Source organism: Mustela nivalis, assembly GCF_964662115.1.
Source record: "Mustela nivalis genome assembly, chromosome: 20".
Taxonomy (NCBI): Eukaryota; Metazoa; Chordata; class Mammalia; order Carnivora; family Mustelidae; genus Mustela; species Mustela nivalis.
Genome location: NC_139039.1, coordinates 23,253,140 through 23,277,848, shown reverse-complemented (window position 1 = coordinate 23,277,848; position 24,709 = coordinate 23,253,140). Strand labels below are relative to the sequence as shown.

The window sequence follows — 24,709 nt, the reverse complement described above, 5'->3', positions numbered from 1 at the left end:
TTGTGTGCACGTGACTCTCTTCCTGAACCCCATATAATCCAGTTTTTTTCATGACAACCCTATGAATACCACTTTTGGATCAATGGTATTATAAACACCTTTTTATGAATGCAGAATACATCTTCACGTTTATCCCCTTATCCTATTCTTAGAGAATCATCAGATGATATCTCGTTTTATATTGACACCATAGCCTTCATGTCAATTCCGTCTTGAACCATCACTTGACAGTAAGACCAGTGTGGAACTCCTTATCACATGACCTGCCGAAACCTTCTTTCCTTCAAGGAAAGAAGACGGGTCACGTTCTGCTTCTCCTCTGGTGTTGCCCTCCTGCAGCATCAAAACAATTTTCTTTCAAGTTGCCATTCTAGAGATTTTATTGCGTTTATCTTAACGCAGACCAGAGCTGGTTTTGTCAAACTGACACCAGCAGCAAAGGCCTGGAGGAAGCCGGGTGCTATAGTTTCATTTTTCTTGAATCTCATATTTGACTTCCTGGCAGTCTCTAATCTACAAAATCAAAATAAACCATAATAGAGCTCAACGAAGCAGGTCTAGTCATTCACTGCCTGTGCAGGAGCAGCCTTCGGGAACAGATCTATCTCATCATCAGTGCTGTGCTGGGAGCTCTTTGTTCCCTCTTTGTATCATCCTCCCGTAACCACCCTCCCCCCTACCCACACTGACCCTCTTCCCCAAGCTTTGAGGACCTTCATTTCCGTCACTGAGACTGTAGAGATGGTATCCTGCCCCTAAATGGAGTCAATTTAGACATGTAAGCTTTAAAAATTTTCAAGGAAAACCAAGTATTCTTGAGAATATTTGGTCTTTGTCCCAAGATAGATTTCCCTCACGTCGTCTGCTTTCTTTCAACCTACACTGACTCTGGGGTGACCTTTGAACCCTGTTGGGATTCTGGAGAGTGCCATACTCTCCTAGGACTACATATGATGTAGTTTGGAGGCCCTGAGTTTGTTCTGCTCATGAGATTTTAAATTAGCAAAGCTAGTTGTTCCTTTTCTTACCATTTCTTCTATAATCTCTCTGGTGTGTCATTAAGGGCTTCTGTGTAGCATAGGGAATATTAATTAGAATAACATCCTGTTTCACTTGCCTCATTACATCGAGGGAATAATACTCAAAGTGCCACTCCAAATTATAAAAGCTAATATTGCTCGCTATCTATACTTTTTATCAATAAATCATGGGCTTGCTTCCTGCTGCTCTTATTCAGTGATTGTTCTGTGTCTTCTATCAGCCTGGAGCTTCTGAAGAGGAGGGACCTCACCCATTTTCTGCTCCTCTGGTAGCTTCCAAAGCATCTGTTGCCTAGTAGGGGATGTATAAGGTTAAATATTTGGGATCCGTGGTGTTCTAATCTTATTCCTGTTCTCAACTCTGCATAATTTCTTTTGATTTAATACATTCCCATAGTCCTAACTGCCAAGATGTAGGATAATGATTTTTAAATGATCTTTAGTCCAGCCTGTGCTCTGGAACTCCATATCCATCTTACTTTGTTGTCTTCCAAACACGAAGAAAACAATATATCCAGCCCTGAACCCTCCCTCTGATTATTTCCTCTGATGGTGAACCTTAGCTCCATCAAAAGGACCATCTTTTTTATTCTTCTGCTCTTTTCTACACACATGTATACGATAGACCTTTATTGAGCACTGTGTAAATTGCAGCCCCCACCAAAGACATCAGCCATCGTGATCCTAAGCTCTATTGTCCCTAGCTGGAAAACACTGCAATCAGAGAACATAAGGAGTATGGACAAACAGCCCGTGCCAGAACATGGAATATAACCTGTTCCTGATCATGGCAGTTCAAAGTCAGTTACCAACATCTAGTCCCTCTTCTATCCTATTTCCTGCAGATGCATAAATCTTAAGTAACCTTCTTTGATATATTCACGTGTATTCCAGAAAAGGTTCATCAGTTTATAGCTGGTCATTACCAAAGTTTCATTTTGTTTGCCTTTCGTTGTCTCTCCCATTTTGTTTTAGGATGGTGGTGGTCCCTCTTACAATGTCAGCAGTATTATTCCTACTGCTGCTTCTTCAGCACGCTCTTCCTGGGTCCCCCAGTCCTGCTAATCTGATCCTTTCTCCTTACATAATATCTCTTATATTTGGCCTTACACGCTGAATATCATACCTAAAATATTTAACTGGGTTCTTTCTCTGTCTTCATTGTGAACCCAGCCAGGAAATATGAGCCTACAGTATTACCAAAGGAGATTTTCTGAAAATTTAATCCCAGTATTGTTATTGTACAGTGTTATGTTAATTTTAGGTATACGATACAGTGATTCAAGAATTCCATACATCACCCAGCTGTCATCACGACAAGTGTCCGCCTTTATCCCTGTCACTTATTTAACTCACCCCCCCCCACCTCCCCTCTGGTAACCATCAGTTTGTTCTCTATAGTTAAGAGTCTGTTTCTTGGCGTGTCTCTCTTTCCCCCCATTTGCTCATTTGTTTTGTTTCTTAAATTCCACATATGAGTGAAATCTTCTCTGATTTGTTGCACTTGGCATTATACTCTCTAGCTCCATCCATGTCATTGCAAATGATAATATTTCATTATTTTTTATGGCTGAATAATATTCCTGAGTGTGTGTGTGACCTCTTCTTTATCCATTCATAAATCAGTGGATACTTGGGTGGCTTCAATATCTTGATTATTGTAAGTGATGCTGCTGTAAACATTGGGGTGTATGTATCCCTTTGAATTAGTGTTTTGGTGTTTGGGGGTAAAGAGTCAGTAATGAGATTACTGGATTATAGGGCAGTTCTATTTTTCACTTTTTGAGGAACCTCTCTACTGTTTTTACAGTGGCTGCACCAGTTTGGATTCCCACCAACAGTGTAAGAAGGTTCCTTTTTCTCCACATTATCCTCAACACCCGTTGTTTCCTGTGTTTTTTATTTTAGTCACTCGGACAGGTGTGAGGTGATTGCTCACTGTAGTTTTGACTTGTATTTCCCTGCTGATGAGTGATGTTGAGCATTTTTTCATGTATCTCTTGGCCATCTGTATGTCTTCTTTGGAGAAGGATCTGTTCATGTCTTCAGACCATTTTTAATTGGATTATTTGGAGGTTTGATGTTGAATTATGTAACTTTTTTATATTTTTTGGATACTAACTCTTTATCGGATATGTCATTTGCAAATACCTTCTCCCATTCCATAGGTTGCCTTTTAGTTCTGTTGATTGTTTCCTTTGCTGTGCAGAAAATAAGTTTTTTACTACTAACTATTCCAGAGATATATGCCTAATATAATAAAAGGGCTCATCTGAATTCAACATTTTTAAAAGACAGACACTATCCTATTTTGTCTTTGCCCAGCAACTTCTGCGAGAAGACAAAATTCACATTTTCAGCGGGGGGATATTTGGATCCTAATTTAGAAAACATAAGGAAAGTCAGTTACACGTGTAGGTATTAAAGGCATGATTTTGGTGTACAGAAAATCTTCCCCACCCTGCTCCCATCCAAATAGCTCACAAATGCCTTCTGCACTGTCTACAATTCCTTTCATTGGCTAGTGTTATGGACTCATCTTCAGGTGCACACTGGACAAGGTTAATAGATGTAGGCACTAATGCCTGAAGGAAAGGCGCATAGCCAAGTTGGCACTCCACGGAGGGAGTATGCAAGCATGGATCTAAGTAGAGAGCATTTCTTTTCAGGACTAGCATGAGGGCTCAGTAAACCACATCATCTCCTCTACGATAAAGGCAGGCTCTAAAATTGTAAGAGGAAAGATGAGATCCAATGACAAATAGCTCTCTCAAGACCCTTCTTAAATGTTCTTCCTAAAAAGTCAACCCTTGGGGCTTTCAGTGGTACAGATCATATATCTGATACGATTGAGAGATGACTGAGGTTTAAATGTATAGAATTCTGAAGACCCAAAATAAAGCTTTCCAAAGCGCTCCCAGATAGGGGACCAAGACTGGTGTGGGTAAAGAGCAGGGGGAAGCCACGTGCATGTCACCCCATCATCCTGAGATCACTGCCTACAGTAGGAGGTGCAGTCTGTGGCAGTGAGATGTACATATAAGGAAAATGAAGACTAGGGAACATGGTTGAGAACTGTGATCTAGATTAAGTAATTTGCTTCACTTACAGACAAGGAATCAGGTCCCCGAGTATTACAGAATTGGCTTTTCCTATCACATCAGGCATTCCTCCAGATCTCATTTTATACCCCAAGACTTCTACATTACAAAGTGCTCTTTGGCATACAAGGCCCATCTCTATTTTCAAAAGTAACTAAGTCTTCTGATGAGTTTCATGACAGACCCACTGTGTGATGAGAAAAGAAAAGAAATGTGAACAGCGAAGAATAAGTAGCAGTACGTCTCAAAGTGATGCTGATATTATGAACAAATTTTGAGCAGTTAAATTGTACTGGCGTGATTTAATGCAGTTTGGTAATATTGTCTTAAATAGCATACATTTCCTTAAGCCATGGGATTCAAAGTTGACCCTCAGTGCTTGTCATTTTTCTAGGAACAAGATGAGATCATTCAATGTAATTTTTGGGAGAAAGTACCGTATATTTTATAGAAAGCTTAAGAATTAATTCAGAAATGGCTCTTACCACGGCTGGCATTCTCCATATATTCCCAGTTCTTTCTAATCCCTTCTTCTCTGGGTAATTTATACATGGGTCAAGAGGTCAGCCTGAGCTGTGGCTGGTTCAGTATTTGTCTTATGTAAAATGACATTGAGCATTTGTGTTTTCCCGAATAGGGCCTGTGTTCCTTTCGGAGACTCATGCAAAGTGCGTCATCGCGTGAAGGACCTCGCTGTTGGATTTCACTCAACTACTTTTCATTTACATTCCACACTGACAAAGTCATGGGCAAAACCTGTCACTCTCTAAGGGTAAAAACTCACAAAGGCAAGAAGTAATTTTCCTGTAATCACAAGATGACTCAGGTTAGTAGCTTTTAGCTTTTACTATAATTCAAATAACAGGAGGGCACTGGGGCACTGGGCAAACCTCATTAGCCCCTATCTCGATAATTTTAAATTTACGATAATGTGATATAAAGTAAGTTGGAGTTTATTTTTGTACAAGGTGGCAAAAAGAATTTAAAAATAGTTACATGGGGTGAGGTCAAATTACAAGAAAGCATGTAGTATTTTTTAGATGTGAAATGTTTTTCTAGTAAAGAGCATTGCTAAGTGATAGCTGTTATCCTATAAAACTTTGCAGTATTGTCTGTACTTGAAAGTAATATGTAGATGTTAAGTTTGAAGGATCAGGGATTAAAAGGTAAAAAAAACAAAAAACCTGTATCTTGTATGGATTAAAAGGTAAAAAAACAAAAAACCTGTATCTTGTAGTTAAGTCTTTGAACTGTCCTGACCAACTTGTATTGTTATGTTAGAATTGCAATTAGAGGGGTGCCTGCGTGGCTCAGTGGGTTAAGCCTCTGCCTTCCACTCAGGTCATGGTCTCAGGGTCCTGGGATCGAGCCCCACATCGGGCTCTCTGCTTAGCAGGGAGCCTGCTTCCTCCTCTCTCTCTGCCTGGCCTCTGCCTACTTGTGATCTCTCTGTGTCAAATAAATAAATAAAATCTTTTTTTAAAAAAGAAAAATCAGAATCTCCTAGGGTATTAAGCAGAAAAACAAGGTGATGTAGCTCATTCTGGCAAACTAATTAGGAGGGGAAAAAAAAGAACTGCAGATGGAGTAGGTCTTTACAATTTAGAGTTTACGTTTGCTTTTTTAATATTGCGTCCTCTGTGGCATTTATAATGGGAGAACAATTTATATGCTTACATTTGCTTTTAGTTACAAAAATATGACTTCTGCCTGCCTGGGGTACATGTGTGAAACAGCCTCTGCCGGGGCAGGAAATCATGAAATAGGAAAGATAATTGGGGAAAAGCTCAGTCCTTGCCCTGTTTCCTGTTGGTTCCAGCAGGGCATTTATGATTTCTGACCCCATACTTGAGGGCCAGTTTGTCTGGAGTTAAGTACCATTGTCTTGCAGAAGGAACTAAGCAATAGGCTCACAGATGCGTTGGTTCTGCAGGTAGATATTGAGTGACTGCTCTGTGTTTTGCATGATCCAAAGACAAAGAAAGGTCCTAGTCCCGTTCCTGCCCTCCAGGAGCTTCTAATCTCATTAGGCACATATATGAAGTTGAGAATTCAATATGGGATCAGGAGAAATGTCCGAAGAGTGAGAAGAGTGATATAGATCATAAATACGCAGAGCACAGGAAGAGTGGGGAAGGCTGGCAAATATCTATGGCTCTGCCTGAAGTCTTTATGGAGGAGGAAAAAGTCTGCTAGACTTCAAAGGCCAGGTAAGATTTTGGAAGGGGAAGGTGATAGAGCATTTCAGATGACAAAGGACAGTCTGCTGGCTTTGGCAAACCCGAATGAAGAGCTGTGGGACACCCACTGACAGAAGGGTGAGAAGGGGTCTTCAGGTGGAAGCTGAAAGCTTGAGACGCGGTGGCTCTAGGACAGACTGGGACCCGGTTGTGGAAGGCTCTGAATGCCAGACCGGGGAGTACAAGCTTCTTCCCACAGAGAATAGAGACCCCTGAGAGGCTTTCAACACTATTAAATGGCTTTTATCCGTTATCTGGAAAATTATCCAGGATTGGCATGAAGCAGAGATTCTAGATTGCTTTTCTTGAGCTCATGGAGGGAAAATGACAAACCACCATCAAGCCAGGAGTAACACGCATACTGTGTAGCCCTTGCTGGATGTACAGTGTCTCCAGCAAGCGATGATTAATGGAGGAAGGATGGTGCAAACTCGCAGCCTTAAGGATAGAGAAGGTGTGGGGAGTGGGAGGAAGGCAAGGGGGCGGGGCAGAATGAGCGGAAGCCTGTAACAACAGCTCAGATACTAGGTTGTGGCATTGCAAAAAGAAAGGCAGAGATACAACAAAGATGGCAGTGGTAGCATCACAACTCTGACCTCTGGGCCAGCGCTGGTTCCCAGAAGACACTGCCATCCCAGCATGTTTTAGCGCCATCCAGCTTGAGCAAGGGTCTTTTTGTCTATTTGTGGCAAGTCCTATCGGGAACTCTGGTGGCCACAACGCGGTTCGCCCGCTGTGACACCCCCTGAGGCGGGTGCCGTGGTTGCAAAGACCCATCTAAGTCTGTTCATAAAGTCTGTTGGCAGCAAACATCAAAACAAACTCCTCCTCAGGCAAGAAGGCGGGATTTGTTGGCAATGTACTAAGGAGCTGACAGAAGAAAGAGCTACAAGCCAAACCCCAGGAAAGGCAACAGTTGGAAGACTTGAGCATCTTTGGCTTGTGCGATTGGGAACTGGGTTCCAACTACCTCTTACCAGTTTCTCAGGGGAGAGAGAATGACTGTCCCAGATTGGATTATATGTCGACCGCCTTCGCCTATGTGACCAGCAGCCCCGGCATCAATGGAGTCTGAGGTGGGCAGCTCCTCAAAAGAAGAGAGGATAAGCAGAAATTTCTAAAAAGTATTTAAGCTCTGAGGCGCCTGGGTGGCTCAGTCAGTTAAGCATTTGACTCATGATTTCAGCTCAGGTCATGATATCAGGGACCTGGGATCAAGCCCCGTGTGGGGCTCGATGCTGAGTGGGGAGTCTGCCTGGGGTTCTCTCTTTCCCTCTCCTCCCCCTCCCCCTCGATGGGCACATGTTCTCACTTAAATAAATAAAATTTAATTTCTAAAATTTCTAAAATACAAATAATGGTCATATGTGTGTGGCCTCAGGCTTGGGGAGAGATCAGTGATTTCACAGAATCTCAGATTTCCAAAATGATTTTTTCACAACTACCTCTGCTCTTTCATACTAAAGTCTTACTGTTTACAAACAAAGGAACAAACAGATATTGACCAGAAATTATCCTCAGCAGTGACTTCATGCCTTCATGTTCTGGGTTCCACACATTAGTGTCCTTTCATAGCAGTCAGACCTTCAGACCCATCGGGTGACCTGAAGTGATTTGATTTCTGTGCCTTAGCTATGATAGAACTTTTAAGTTTGAGAGAGAGAGAGAGAGAAAGAGAGAGAAAGAGAGAGAGGGGAGCACACAAGCAGGAGGGGCAGGAAGAGAATCTCAAACAGACTCTGCGCTTAGTGTAGGTCCCGATGTGAGGCTTGGTCTCACAATCCTGAGATCCCAACCCTGAGATCCCAACCTAAGCCAAAACCAAGAGTTGGACACAATCGACAACACCATCCAAATGCCCCAAAAGGGCTTTAAGAAACACAGTGGCCAAAAAAAAAAAAAAGAAAGAAAGAAAGAAAAGAAACACAGTGGCTTGCCCAGTTTGGGTCAGTCTTTGAATAGATACTTCTTACAAGTACAATTTAATTGAGTTCTAAGGTGACGATCCTAATTTCTCATGCATTCATTTGGAGATGTGTTACTCTACATGCAAGCAGGGCTCATAGACAGTTTCCTTTTTAGCAATTTCCATTTACACTGGAAATGAACATAAGATATTAAACTCCAGCATACTACAATTCTAGACTTCTAGAGCAAGAGTTTTTAAGCTTCTTTGGTGTGATTTTGAAATTTAATTTTTTAATACAAAGCTTCAAGCAAATTTCAGTTACAAGTTGTCAAATCTGATTTCTGTTAATGATTGATTAATGGCAATGCATTCTATGAATGGTGAATATTAGAATCTAAATATGTAGTTCTGAGCCCTAATTGGAATAGATATAAATTAATAAAAACATAAAACTATGTATTTTATCTCTTCTTTATTTTTATCCCAATAAAGTTGGGACTCTTAGATCTTAGATCTTTATCTACTTTTCCCCCTTCCCATGTCTTACTTCTTTTGCATTAACATATAGGAAGCACATGATAATCCTTCAAAATATATTTGTTGTCCATTTTTTTCTCCTTCTTTTCTTTTCCCCTTCTTTTCTTCTCCCTTCTTTTGCCTTTCCCCTTCCTTATCCTTCCATTTTGCTCCCTTAAAAAGAAAAACTACAGGGGTACCTGGGTGGATCAGTCAATTAAGCCTCTGACTCTTGATTTCAGCTCAGGTCATGATCGCAGGGTCATGGGTTTGAGCCCTGCATCAGGCTCCACACTCAGCATGGAGTTTGCTTGTCCCTCTCCCTCTGTCCCTCCCCCTGCTCTCTCCCTCTCAAATAAATAAATAGAATCTTAAAGAAAAACTGTATTGGCACATATTTTTGTCTCCTTCTTTGTTTCCTCTGTTTCTTCTATTACAACTGTGTTGTGCAGGAGATTAACTGTCCACCTATCAGTTAGGCTCCAAATTGCTGTTCCCTTGCTTCTAAGGCTTATTAATATTGTGAAATCATTCTGAAGGATTTTATTCTCCCATAAGCTCAGCAGGTTTTTCCAGTAAGTGCCCTTGCAGATAGCCTCATCGACAGCTAGCTAAACCTTCCAGCTGATCAACATAGGAGTAATAAATCAGGAAATTTCAGTTTGTCCAAACATGTCGAACAAGGCACTGACATATCCCAGAATTGTCTTAATGGGTAACGGTAGAACAACAAAGTAATTAGAGAATGACTGTAAGTAAGAAAAGGACCCACATGCTGTTATAAGCTAAGGCTAAGGCAGCATCTTTCCCGGATTCTTTACATAATATCTGTCCCCATCCATTTACTGAGATCCACAATCCTCTTATATCATTGTAGCTGTGCTTCTTGGAGGCTGGAGCTAACAAAATTCATCCTTAATTTCACATTAAATATTTAGGTAAAGCTATTCAGTTATCTAGTAAGCACATGAATCTTGGGTTGGTAAAGTAACTTTCTTTTCTTGCAGCAGACCAATTAGTCACTGACCTGCTGCCCTAATATGACACCTTTACTGAGGACAAATGGACTTTATTCTTCACTGGTTACTGGATAACCTGGCATGAAATGTTATCTTATTTAAATTAGTATAAAATCCTCAGAAAATTTCCCTATGCCATGTCCTTAAGGGTTATTTGTGAATCAGTTTTTAAGTGTGTGGTTGTTGAAGTCAAGTTGGGTCCACATCCCAAGCATTGGGTTTATCTCTATTTGTTCAGGTCTTTTTTATGTTCGTCGAAAGTTTTATAGTTTTATTCCAAGAAAAAAGAGGAAAGGAAATCCTTAAATTTTGTCCTTAAATTTCTGACCTAAAAACTCTTTCAACAGTTTCTGTATATATTATTACATAATCTAATTTCATGGGAATACTGCCTCAACATAGTATCCTAACTCATCTTCGACCCTAGTGATCTCCAGTTTCTAGGTCTCCCCCAGGAGGCACTGACTGAATGACATTCATTCATCCTGGCAATGGCAGAACACAGCTGAGAAAGGATATTCTGCTCAGCTTTGAGTTTTAAAATGCTTTAAACTTCATAGCAAGACAACTGTCTGAAAGTGAAAGAATTTTCTTACATTGAAATATACAGGGAAGTACATATAAGTGTACACTTAGGTGAATTTTCACAAAATAAGCACACTTGTGTAACCAGAACCCAGATCAAGAAGTAGAATATTACCCACACCCGGAATGGTACTTTCCCTGCTCCTTTGCTATTACCACACCCCCAGGTAACCACGATTTGACTTCTAATTGCACAGACTGTTTTACCTGTTTCTGTACTTTGCATAAATGGAATCCTACACTCTGTATTCTTTTGTGTCTTTCTCTTTTCACATTATATTTAGGAGACTGAGCCATCTCATTGCATACAGTCGCAGACTTTTTCATTCTTATTACTCTCCAGTATTTCTTCATATGAATCGATGGCAATCTATTTGATTGTTCTATTGATGACGGACTATTGATATAGACATAATGCATGGTTTCCAGGCTAGTGCCATTTTGAAGAGTGCTACTGTGGAAATTCTAGACTGTCTTTTGGAGAACATTCATGGGCATTTCTTTTGGATATATATTCACATACATAAAGAGCACAATCTCTGGGCCACAGGATGTGCATGTATTTGGCTTTAGTTGTCACTTGCCAAACAGTCTTCCAAACAGGCTGACATGATTTACACTTCTACTAGCAGCGTATTCTAATTCTGGCAGGTCCATGTTCTCACCAGTACCTGGTATCTTCTGTGTTTTTCCTGTTAGCTGTTCTCTCACTTAGAGTGTGGTATCACACTGTGGTTTTAATCCGCAGTTGTCTGATGTGAATGAAGATGAGCACGTTTTCATATATTTCCTGTTCATCTCCTGCCCACTGTGCAGTTCTGTGGATTTTTTGTCCTTTTTTATATTGGGTTGTTTGTCTCTTGCTTAATGATGTGGAAGAAATCTTTATATTCTGGATATAAATTCTTTGTCAGATGTATGTAGTGTGACTATCTTTTTACATCCTATGGGTTGGATTTTCACTCTCCTACTGATGTCTTAATTTAATTTATTTTTAAAGATTTTATTCATGTATTTATTTGAGAGAATGAGAGATAGAGGAGTGTGAGTGGTGGGGTGGGGGACAGGAGGGGCAGAAGGAGAGAGAGAATCTTAAGCAGGCTCTACACTCAGCACAGAGCCCTGATGCAGGGCTCGATCTCATGACCCTGAGATCATGACCTGAGCCAAAACCGGGAGTCAGACACTTAACAGACTGAGCCACCCAGGTGCCCTGTGATGTCTTAATTTTAATAGTCCAATTTATTTATTTTCCCTTTTATGGTTAGTTCTTTCTAGGACCTGTTCGAGAAACCTTAACCTACCTCAAGGCCAAATAGAAGCTCTCTTTTTCCTCTAAAAGCTCTATTGTTTTACCTCACAGCAAAAGGGTGTAATTCAGAAATGTCACCAGTAGATATCTGCAGACAGAATTAAATAAGAAAACGAATGAGTATGTTTTCCATTGAGCCAGAACATGAAGGACTGATCAGAGAGAAAATAATTGTGTAGAAAGAAACTCCCATCACAAACAAAAGACAAATCCCTTCTGGTGACTGGGCTGTGAGCTTAGAACCTCTTCTCCCCATCTCTGAGCTCCCTTCTAGGAGTGGTTACTATAGGAACTGTCCTGGGAATATGCGGCTATGGTGACCCCTCCCTGGGGACAAGGAGACACTCAAGGGGACAAAACAAGGCCTCTCAGAGTCCTCTTTGCTCTCTGTGGGTCAAGTGCAGTGTCTCATCTCCTTGATAAGCTACTAAGAAAATATTTTCTCAGAAGGCCTTTTCAGGTCCTCTGAATGTTTCTACTATTTATATATGCATGTGATAGGCATAGTTTTACCATGGTCATTAAGAGCAGTCCATTTTTTGGCACCCACTTCAAATCTCAAAGTTACATTTGAAATTGTGGGTGTTGGACATGTCTCAATGTGCACCATCTCTCCTTGTTTCTTTGCCCAGGAACATGGCATTAAGAAAGACTGCAGGCTTACAGACGGGCATAAGGAAACTTTATGGGTGATGGCTACATTCATTATAGTAATTGTCTTGTGGTTCCCCATGTGCATATGTAGAAAACTTAGGAAACGGCACACATTAAATATGTGCAGTTTGTTATACTTCAATTTTACCTAAACTGTTAACAATAAAATAATTTTAAAATATTGTTAATTTTCCTGGATTTTCATTTTTCAATTTACTCATTAAACATGGTTAGTGCTGTTATGTTTAAGACTAATGCTAGATACCATGGGCTGACCAAAGATGCATATTTAATGTTGTTTCCTAAGCAATCAGAAACTGTCAGGATTAAGTAGATTAAGTAGAATTACTTAAGTAATTGCTTAAGTCATTATAATACTTTGTAGACTATGAAACATTTCAGGTCCTATGGAATTTAGGGAGGAAGGAAGTTACATTTATGTGAGAAGTCTGATGAAAACCACAGGCAAAAGTTGCTCTGTCGCTCACAACATCAAGTTTTAAAAGGCAGGATACAATACTGAATTCCGTTTTCTCCCAGTTTTGTTACATCTGTAGTAAAAAGAAAATGTCAATTTTATGAAGAAAAAAAAAAGACACACCTCATAGAATATGACTGATAGGTTTTACTTTTTCATTACCTATTCAACATTTCTTAGGTAAGCTGTTTATTCCCTTTTTTTTTTTTTTTTTGGCTCAAAAATATGCAGTGTGTCAATCAAGAACAGTTGCCTTGGGGACCTACGTGGCTTTTTCCATGATTTTGCAGAGACATGGAAAATGGTGCTGGAGCTACACGCTGGTCCTAAAGCTTCTGCCCAGACCCAATCCACATTTTTTTGTTTTGTTTTGTTTTTGTTTGTTTTCCTGTTCATATTTAATGGCCAACATCCAGGCTTTCCCAGAATGAAGTTGGGTGGAGAAGTGTTTTCTTAATCACATGCCCAGAACAAGACAACCAAATATTTGAGACTTCTTAATGATGACCCTGTTGCTAGAAAAAATCGCCGAGATCCTTGTTTTTGTTCCTCTCTCCATGGGAAACACATCAGGCCACTGACCTCTTTTGTTAGTTTCCTATCACTCTCTTGCCTCTCCCATTTTCCAAGGAATACAGGCTAGACACAGAACAAAAACCAAAGCTCTTAGTGTAAGAAGTAAAGCTGGGTTCGAGAGGACGCTTGTCGTGGTCAGGTCAGAAACACCAACAAGTGTGAGTGCAAAGGGGAACTGATGGACTCCAAGGTGAGGAAGATAAGGAGCAGCCCCCAAAGTCTCAGCCAAAGTCTCAGGTTGTAGAACCGGGACTTTACACGCGCCATGTTTCCCTTTCCTCTCTGTGTTTGTCTCTCATCCGTTTGCTTTGCCTGACTTCATTCTCTTTCACCTAAAGTCAGCTCTTCTCCGCATGGGGGAGCCTGACCGTCACATCTTTCTAGCTCTGGGATGCCAGACACAAGGCCACTGGTTTGGTTTTGTTTTGATTTATTTTTTAATGTATTTATTTTAAGAGGGAGGGAGAGAGTGTGTGTGAGAGTGGGAGTGGGTCAGGGAGGCGCAGAGGGAAAGGGAGAATCTTTAGAAGACTCCATGTTGGGGGCTCGATGCCCTGGCCCTGAGATTTGAACCTGAGCTGAAATCAAGAGTTGGACACTTCAGTGACCAAGCCAACCAGGTGTCCCAAAGCCACTGGTTCTTTAGCTCCACCTGGAGATCACTCCAGGAAGGCCTCTAATTGGCCCGCCTTGTATCACCTGCCCACCTTGGACCAATGATTGTGTCCAGGGATACGATACCATGATCGGCCATGCCTGGGTCATATGTCCATCCAGGCAGGACAAGATAAAAATGATCAGAATGAGGGGACTTCTGAACGTGGTTGGACAGATACAAATAATAGCTACTCTAATCTCCTTAGAATTAGATACGCCAAGGGCAGTCTTTTAAAACTGTAAATATTGTAAATCCAATCATGTTACCCACCCCCAACCCGTCCACCAACGAGAACTTTCTACTTCCCGTGGCACTTAAAGTAAGACCCAAATCAGTTCTTTGAATTTTCAGTGGTCCACTTCCTCTGTCTTCTCCTTACCTTTCAAATTATTTTGCCTTCTCTTCTGACTCACCAGCAAGACATCAGTTAGCGTCAAGGGCCTAGAGTTTTACAGCACACAGGTTAAGGAGCCTGGCTTAACGAAACCGTATCTCCCTAGCTTCCCCTTGAACCACGTGTTTTAGTACTAATCTCACTCACTTAATCACATTACCTCATTCGCAAGGATTTGCAAGGAATTCTCCTCTATGTATAAAATCCACATGAAAAATATTACAGGAAATTTAAATCCAGTGTTAAAAAAATGTCATATGGGAGAGCCCCGACTCTACAAATCAGTTTCACAGTCAGGTCTTTACTCTGCAGTATATAATCTTAACTGTAAAATACAGTAAAAACAAAATGGATTTCTGTTGTTCACACACTTTAAAATAGCTCTTTGTTTACCGTAGAGGCTAAGCTATTTGGGAGAAGACTTAGAGGAAAGTCTCCAAAGGGTGCTGTTCAGATACTACAAATTCTGAGCTTATAGCTGCAGCCTATTGAAGATAATCAAGTTTATGTTGTTTGCCACTTAACGTGTGCAAATACAAGAAAGCTAAATGTATTTGTTCTGGGGTTCCTCAAAATAGCCTTGCTTGATTTGATTCCTCCAGGGGAAAAATGTTAAAGAGACTTAAGTTTATGGAGATTTTGATTAAAAAGAAAGGCACTCCGTGTTTGGGTCTTTCTGCTGTGGAGGCAGTTATAGACAGCCGTATGTTTACTTTGTAAATTGCAGTTGAGGGAGCAACATAAGCTGTTTCCAGTTTGGGTGGAAGTTATGTCAGGCCTCACAGATGAGATGTGTACTCTTGTTAGGAGTTTGCCAGATTTTTTGCAGGGGCTGTGGGCAGGTCCATGGTAATTAAGGAGAGCCTACTGCTAATTTGTTTTCTTAAGAGTAAATCCTGAACTGCTCCTCCTTGCAAGAGAAAGAATGATGGAATTAGAATATCATCATTTGGTGATGACTGTAGTACTAACTGTTTTGGGCAAGAATCACGGAGGGATAGGATGCTAAAATTAGCTGACGAGACTCTGAGAAACAGGATATTTATGTAGTCTCAAAGCATCTCTCCACAAGATATTTCTTAAATGCAAGGGGGAGTAAGAAGGGAAAGGCACTTTGTAGTTCCTAATGAGGCAGCGTCTTACTGAGGGGCTTCCTACTTTCCAGGGTGGGGGTGGTGAGCGGATGGAGGGTGGGGAGAGGCACACAGGGGCTGTCTGCAGACTCTGCCCTTCTCCTGTGGCTCTCTCATCTGCCAGCTTGTGAGTGGAAAGTCCCTCTCTTCCCACACCCCCCAGGGTGACTCCCTCTTCTCGAAAAGCCTGTGCCACCTTCTGTACTCAGGATTAAATTCTTTTCTGGTTATGCTTGTTGGTTCGTTTATTGATGGTCTGCTGTGTGCCAGCTCCAGGGGATTCAACTTCAAATAAGACAAGCCCTTGATCTCTAGGACCTTCCTGCCACCGCTAGAGGAAAAGACCAAATAAACTATTGTAGCCCTTTGGATCTGTTAAGGTATACATGAGATGCACAGGAGTATACAAGGGGCAGTAGGGCCCTTAAATGATTGAAAATACCTGGGTGGCTCATTGGATTAAGCCTCTGCCATCAGCTTGGGTCATGATCTCAGGGTCCTGGGATTGAGCCCCGCATCAGGCCTTCTGCTCGGCGGGGAGTCTGCTCCCCCCACACCGCCGCCTGCCTCTCTGCCTACTTGTGATCTCTCTCTGTCAAATAAATAAATAAAATCCTTTTTAAAAATTAAAAATGGAGCACTGGGTGTGGTGCATAAATAATGAATTCTGGAACACTGAAATTTTTTAAAAATTTAAAAACAAAAAAACCTGTAATATTGATTGGTAAAAAGCCACACCCTGAACCCCTGGCCACTTCCCTGGGATACTCCACTGACAGGCCTCAAGAGAATAATTAAAAGATTAAACCCCAAACAGCAGAGGCCTCTAAGAATACTTTTACATTTTCCCACTCCTTTCTGATTGCCCAATCCTGCATGAGAGGTCAAACAAGGCTTTCTGGAAGAGGCAATGTGTGTTTTGAGAATGAACAGAAGTTAGCCAGGTAAAGCACAGCGTCTGTTCAGGCCCCCGGATCCGGGAGAGAACATGTCACACGGGAGAGACCAGGGTTCACTGAATGGAACAGCTCATCAGTGGGGGGAACGGTGGTGAGAAATGGCTTCAAGAGTTAAGTTAAGGCCAGATCAGAAAGAGCCTTGTCCACCCTTCTGAGACACCTGAACTTGATTGGACAAGCTAGAAAATGCCTCTGAAAATGAGAAGCAACACAATTCGATTTCTGTTTCAGAAAACCAGTTGTGGCATAAGTGAAGGAAAGGGGTTGAAGGGGAATAAAACAAACAAACAAAAACCCTGTTAACAGACTGTGGAAGTAATTCAGGCAGGAGATGAGCACCTTGTCTAAAGCAGAATCAGTACGGAAATAGAGAAATAGTTGCAATCCAAAAACATTAAAAAGGTAGACTCGATAGGGCTTTGTGATTGGATTGGAGTGAAGAGCTACCTGTTATAAAACTTTAAAACATATTTAGCATTAGAATGATTCTATCCAGAGAGAACGATTTGGTAAGCCTTTTATCTGTGCTTCCAAAATGAAGAATTGATCTTGCGCAGAAAGTTACAGTGACTGGCTCGTTTACAAACCATTATTTTCAAAGATCTGAAGATAATAACTGTGCATTTGCTAGTCTTTGGACAATTATGGTGGGTTTATGGTGCAGGTTTTGTCCTCTGCAGTGTACAAGAGAGTGTAAGGACAGTACAACCTCGACGCTTGTAGGTTTCCAACTTTAGGAAATGCACATCCCCATCAGCTATCTCTGACCTGCATTTCTTGGGCTGGTCCCACTCCCAGGATGGATCATGAGGCTGCCCAGCTGGAGAAGCAGCACGTGCATGATGTGTATGAGAGCACCGCACCTTACTTCGGTGACCTGCAGAGCAAAGCTTGGCCTCGTGTCCGCCAGTTCCTCCAGGAGCAGAAGCCCGGCAGCCTCATCGCTGACATAGGTAATCCGGGCTTGTGCCGTGTGGTTGGAAATATATTCTATTGTACCTTTCCTTTTCAGATGCGTTTTACACTTCTGGTCTAACCAGAAGCCTGAAAGTGCATGCTTGGCCTGCCAGTACCTATACTAGTCAACCTTATAGCAGAAATTCATCAAGTCAGGAAGTAGGAAACTTTCTGGTATCTACATTTACACAATGGCGACCTTTTCAGGAGCCTCTGTGCACATCTTCCAATGAAACTGACCTGGCATTGAATGAATAAATCATCACTGAAATGACTGCGGGCGAAACTGACCATTTAAAATTTGGAAACATTCACATTTGTAAATAACATTTGGTGGCTCACCTTTATGGGCTCTCATGTCTTCTACAGAAGAGCCAGAATTGTGGGATGACACAAGAGGTCCCCAACCTCTTCTTAGTCTCATAGATCCTTTCCCTTAATGCTTCTGTAGGTCTTTCCTTATTAGAGCCTATCTTTAATTAGATCATAGCTTCATAATCACAGATTTGTCTGGAGGACTTAGGCTCAGTACCTTTCTGAATCAAGAAGTGGTAAGCCACAATCCAGTAGATCTAAGAGTAAGGTGTGAGAAATGCTAGGATTCCAACTGAAGGCACAGCCACCCAAAACTGCTTTCCAGCAACCGCGTACACACTGTGCCCAGGAGAGTCCTAAATCTGCAGTTACCAATCCCATCTGATTTGACCTTTACTCTAAACATTTACTCTAAATATTAGTAAGAGAAACAGATGTGTGCCCATGGCTTTTAGCAAACTAAAGATGGTACGAGTAGGGGGAGATCTGGGAACGGGGAACAGGTCATGTAGAAAGAGAGAGACTTTGAAAACTGTTTCTATCATGTCAACTTTTTTTTTTTAATTTTTTATTTATAAACATATATTTTTATCCCCAGGGGTACAGGTCTGTGAATCACCAGGTTTACACACTTCACAGCACTCACCAAAGCACATACCCTCCCCAATGTCCATAACCCCACCCCCTTCTCCCAACCTCCCTCCCCCCCGCCCCCGGCAACCCTCAGTTTGTTTTGTCAGATTAAGAGTCACTTATGGTTTGTCTCCCTCCCAGTCCCATCTTGTTTCATTGATTCTTCTCCTTCCCACTTAAGCCCCCATGTTGCATCACCACTTCCTCATGTCAACTTTTAAAAATTAACTGTGGTTTCAGAAGAACAGTGAACTTGGAGCTCTTACCACCCACAAGGTCAGCAAAGTGCCAGAATCTTAAAATCAGTTAGGAGGAAAAGGAGCCATTCCATAAGTAGCTTTGGGACAACAGTATAATTACATGCTTTCTCATGCCTTACCCCCCAAAATCCAAATGAAGCAAAGATTTAAGTATGAGAAAACAAAATCGTTATAGGACTAGATACTGACTAGATCATTTTTTAAAATATCCTCAGAGGCAAAAACCCCTTCTTTGTGTAACACCAAGGAAAGTCAGAAATCATAGAAGACAATTGTCATTATTCATAGTCCCTAGGTTAAGTTGATAAAATTGCCATGAACATTAACTTCGTGAATTCTGAATTACTGTCCCTAGAGCAAATGCAGGCTCAGGTTCCTGTGAGTCTCTGGTCACAGCATTCTTGTCAATGATCAACACCTATCCTTGTTTCATGCTTCTGTCTACTTAAAGACACACCATGACTATATAGTATGATCTTTAACACTGAACTCAAGGCCAACACACCAGAACTCATGCCTGAACAGAGTTCCCAGAGCACACATATCTTGTCCATTAAGCTTGTCATCGCCATCCTGGGCTTAGGAACCCCTCACAGCGCTTGAGCCCTATACCCAGGGACCATCCAAAACCATGACGTCACTAACACAAAGCACAAAAATGCAAAAACTGTGGCAATAAATAGACTACATAGAGGGTCCTTGTTGATAGGATGAGAACCGAAATAAGACACGAGTCAGGCACCTCAGGCAACTCAGATTTTTCCAGACTGGTTGCTGCTGTGTCAACAGGCTTGTCGGTTAACCACTGCCCAAGTGTTTGAGCATTGACGTGGGCGGGGGGTGGGGGGTGGGGGTGGTCATAGACTTTATCAAGTAGGTGAATATGCAAATATGGAACCTGTGAGTGATCGACTGTATCGATATCTTTGACAGTATGAAAAGTTATAAATTCTACAAGGCAAAAATCTAGACAAATATATAAATGAAACAAAAATTTAAAATATCTGCAATTTATCTGATAGAAAATTAGATAACTTTCTTAATCTACAGACATTCTTCAAAGTCAATATGAAAGAATAGGACCAAAATTTCCCAAAAAAAAGAAAGGATAAGAACAAACAATTCAAAAAAGGAGGCATACCGATCGCTTAAGATTGTTTTGCTAGGTGATGACCTTACGTGGCTCAATAACAAAGGTACCAAAGGGTATTCAGTGAAAACTATGCCATCCCAGTCCTACGGCACCAAGGAACCCATGCCAGTAGCAATTAGCTTCTTGTATGATCCTGAGACATTTAAGTAGAAGCATTTACATAGGTGTACCTATGGGTGAATTTTCCTTTTTTGATTACACAGATGGTGGTCTGTAATATAAACTGTTATACACGTAGCTTTTGTTTCCTCTCATATATTGTGGAGATCACTCCATGTTTGTACTTCTAGAGCTGTCTCCTATTAAAACCTGCATAGCAGCCTCTGATCACAGCACCGTGTTAACCAACCTATGTTGTCTGCTCTACTGTGCTACTGCAAATAGCACAATAAACAAATTCTACTACTTTGATTACATAATGATGGGGGCATTGTTTTTGTTTTGTTTTTTCTTTTTTAAAGATCTTATTTACTTTTGGGCGCCTGGGTGGCTCAGTGGGATAAGCCTCTGCTTTCAGCTCAGGTCATGATCTCAGGGTCCTGGGATCGAGCCCCCCGTCAGGCTCTCTGCTCGGCAGGGGGCCTGCTTCCTCCTCTCTCTATGCCTGCCTCTCTGCCTACTCTCTGTCAAATAAATAAATAAAATCTTTAAAAAATAATAAAATAAAGATCTTATTTACTTTAGATCGAGAGAGACATTTTCTAGGGAGAAAGAGATTGAGAGCTGGGAGAGGGACAGAGAGAGAATTCTAAGCAGACTCCAGCATGGAGCCCAATGTGGGGCTCGATCCCAGGATCCTGAGATCATGACCTGAGCTGAAACCAAGAGTCAGATGCTTAACTGACTGAGCTATTCATGTTTCTCAAAAGATAGATTTTAAAATAAAAGTGAAGGGACGCCTGGGTGGCTCAGTTGGTTAAGCAGCTACCTTCGGCTCAGGTCATGATCCCAGGGTCCTGGGATGGAGTCCCACATCGGGTTCCTTGCTCGGCAGAGAGCCTGCTTCTCCCTCTGCCTCTGCCTTCCTCTCTGTCTGCCTGTGCTCGCTCGCTCTCTCTCCCTCTGTCTCTGACAAATAAATAAATAAAATCTTTAAAACAATAAAATAAAATAAAAGTGAAGTTAAAGAACAAAATAAATGAAAAGAAAAGAAAGAAGACCAAGGAGATTAGAAGAAAGGGTGGCTCAGTTGGTCCAGGTCATGATAACAAGGTCATGGGATCCAGTCCCACATTGAGCTCCTTGCCTGCTTCTCCCTCTGCCTGCTGCTCCCCCTGCTTGTGCGCTCTCTCTCTCTCTCTCTCTCATTCTCCTTCTCTGACAAATAAATAAATAAAATTTAAAAAAAAAAGAAAGAAGGTAAGATAATAGGACTATCCCCAAAAGGAAATGTTTTTTCTTTCCAGGTTTTCCACCTCACTAAAATCAATTGTTTGTTATGCTGGTAACTTGACCGGTCATTAGATTAGCAATTTATACTTAATTACTAGTAAAACTTTGCATAAGTAATAAACATCTGGAGGTAATCGGGTTCCAGTTGCCTATGCAGTAATATCCTAGGCTGTTTTCTCTATTTAGGTGGTGCAACTTTCAGTTGACTAAAATTTTATTAACCTCCTCTCCCGATTCCCCAGTTGAGCTGATTTGCTGAGATGTGGGGGAAGGGTTCCTGATGCAACCAAGTCTTCAGGGCAGGTATCAGGAATTAAGGAAGCAGGAACTGGAGTCTAAGTGAAAAGAAATTCGATGATTCAAAGACAGCAGAAATCCCAAGTCTCTCAGGAAATGCTAGGATCTGTGCAGTTGTGGCAATGCCATTACCTAAAATGAGCTAGTCACTAAGGACATTAGATGGGCCATGGAGGGTGTTCTGGGGTGAGAGTTTTATTTAGATTAAGTTTAGAAAGCAGGAATAAGACCGGAGCCTGATTCTTTTTGAGAAGGTTACTTTTTTACCTGACATCAGAGACAAATGTCTGTCCCAATAGTATTGAATAGTATTGCCTTTGGGGGTACTTAATAAAAATGGACTTTCCAATAATTAAGATTCCCTTTACCGTTTGGCTGTATGTTCTCATTCCCAGTCTCTGTGATCAAATTTGATTTGTTAAGTCATTCTCTATTTGCCATTCCTTCATTGAGTCAATAAAAATGTAGACCCTCTGATTTGTGGCCAGAAACTGAATATGCCTACAGAATAAAACATATCCCTTCTTCTCTGGTTTTAAGAAATGTATAAAATGGGGGCCCCTGGGTGGCTCAGTGGGTTAAAGCCTCTGCCTTCAGCTCAGGTCATGATCCCAGGGTCCTGGGATTGAGCCCTGCATCGGGCTCTCTGCTTGTGAGGCTGCTTCCTCCTCTCTCTCTCTCTGCCTGCCTGTCTGCCTACTTGTGATCTCTGTCAAGAAAATAAATAAAAATCTTTTTTTAAAAAAAGTAATGTATAGGGGCGCCTGGGTGGCTCAGTGGGTTGAGCCGCTGCCTTCGGCTCAGGTCATGATCTCAGGGTCCTGGGATCGAGTCCCACTTCGGGCTCTTTGCTCAGCAGGGAGCCTGCTTCGTCCTCTCTCTCTCTCTGCCTGCCTCTCTGTCTACTTGTGATCTCTCTCTGTCAAATAAATAAATAAACTCTTTAAAAAAAAAAAGTGATGTATAAAATGGGAAATAAACAGTACATATATATATATATATATATATATATATATATATATATATATATATTTTCTTCTCTTTCCCATGGGAAAATAGAATCCTCTTTCACATGATAATCTTAGCAAAAAAAAAAAAAAAAAAAAAAAGCCTCTTAATTTAAAAAATGTTGTTGTTCCTACAAGCTTGAGAGGAAACATTCAGATTAGTTATTTCTAGCAAACACTTGTGCACCATGCGTTGAAACATTTTGTGCAACTGGGGCAAGTATCTGTTTTCAACTCTGCGTGTGGTGCAGAATGGAAAAAAAGAGGGAATGCAAGCCTGCAAACACTTTCTGTTAGCTTGCTTCAATACCACGGAAGGTTGTCCTTTCAGGAGACTTTGTAAAGGAGCATGAGCGTTGTGCACTGGACCTTGCCGCAGTATCAGAAATGTTCTGATGTGCTTCTTGCACATTCAAGATAATGGGGTCACTAGGCTTGGCAGTATTCCCCATCTCATTAGGATAAAATCTTCCCCACTCTGGCATCGCAGTGTATGCAGCTGGAAAATAAATATTGGCATCATATTTGGGAAATTCACCACCGTCCGTAAGGCTGAGTGCCATCGGAAATGAATCTGCAACTGGGATGTGCCTGGGTGGCTCAGTTGGTTAAGCATCTGCCTTTGGCTCAGGTCGCAATCCCAGAGTCCTGGGATCGAGTTCTGCATCAGGCTTCCTGCTCAGCAGGGAGTCTGCTTCTCTCTCTCCCTCTGCTGCTCCCCTGCTTGTGCTCTCTCTCTCTCTCTCTCTGACAAATAAAATCTTAAAAAATAAATCAGTAAATATGGGATAAATCAAGGGTGCCATGGGACCTGGAAGCCTTTCAGGAGATGCTGAGATTTGAAAAGGCCCAAGTGGGTTCAGTACTGCCTGATGCCCTCGGAACACCTCCCTCTAGCCTGAATGGTCCACAAACCTATTTTTGTTTTGTTTTTTTAAATCCCAGCATCTTTAATGGACAGTGTTATATTAGTTTCAGGTGCACAATGTAATGATTCAACTGTTCTATACACTGGTCAGTGCTCATCATTATACTCGGACTCTTAATCCCCTTCATCAGTTTCACCCGTCCTCCCCCTCCGACCCCCCATAACCAGCAGTTTCTCAGGAACCTGTTCTTCCTTTGTGTCTCTGTAAGTCTCCATTTTTCTAAACATATCCCCTGAGCCAATTAAATTGAAAAAGCAAATGGATTTGCAAGACTTATTTTTCTTCAGCTATGACCATCATCTTTGAAATACTCAGGCTGCCATTTTAAAATATTGTGTGATTCCTATTTTCCCCATACCTCCCTTCAAATATTGGTTACTTTTTCTCATAACCATTCTTGGGAGCAGTGGCTATGAGATCTAAACTATTTCCAAGACCCCAATCGTTACACTGAAATAATCACATTGGGAATCTTATTTTTTATTCACAGGCTCACCACTGTCTCACCTGCATTGGTGAACTTTAATTATGCTTTTAGTGTCTCATATAATTTTGAATGTCCTATTAAGAGGGAGTTATTAGAGCATTGTGACGTATTTCAGAAGCAGTAAACTAAACATCCTTGAACAGTGGTAGATTTTTTTTCAGGGAGAAAAATCTAGAGCTAATTCCAGTAGGCACGAATATCAGCTCTAATGATATCTTTAAATATTTCTGGAAGAGGAATTAGCTGCTATGTCTGTGCAAATATACTAAGTATCAGATCCTAGAAGGCTTTGTTTCAAGATGATTGCTCACTCCTAGTACTTCCTCCTCATTGTAGTATCAGATCTGATTGGTCTAGATAAATATTGAATTATTTGGGTCTCTCCACCAGAAAATGAATGTTAAAAATGGTCTAAGAAGAAAGTAGTCCTAAGAGTTGCATACTGAGTCAATAGAGATCGTTTAAAACCTAGAACTGAGGGACACCTGGGTGGCTCAGTTGGTTAAGCAGCTGCCTTCAGTTCAGGTCATGATCCCAGGGTCCTGATATCGAGTCCCACATTGGGCTCCTTGCTCAGCAGGGAGCCTGCTTCTCCCTCTGCCTCTGCCTGCCATTCTGTCTGCCTGTGCTGGCTCGCTCTCCCTCTCTCTCTCTGACAAATAAATAAAATCTTAAAAAAAAAAAAAAAACCACCTAGAACTGACA

The 24,709-nt window shown here is 41.4% G+C and overlaps 1 protein-coding gene across 6 annotated transcripts in view; it reads left to right on the top strand.

Moving 5' to 3' along the window:
• The window catches only part of TRMT9B (tRNA methyltransferase 9B (putative)), a 61,613-nt gene that overhangs the window by 22,480 nt on the left and 14,424 nt on the right, over nucleotides 1-24,709 (top strand). For 4 of the 6 annotated variants that reach the window (XM_082715497.1, XM_082715498.1, XM_082715495.1 and 1 more), the window contains 2 exons: nucleotides 4,779-4,967; nucleotides 17,373-17,527. In XM_082715497.1, the coding sequence (XP_082571623.1) occupies nucleotides 17,374-17,527 (154 nt within the window). In that variant the 5' untranslated portion in view covers nucleotides 4,779-4,967; nucleotide 17,373. The remainder of the gene's footprint in view (nucleotides 1-4,778; nucleotides 4,968-17,372; nucleotides 17,528-24,709) is intronic. The other 2 variants (XM_082715499.1, XM_082715500.1) reach the window with 2 other exon arrangements.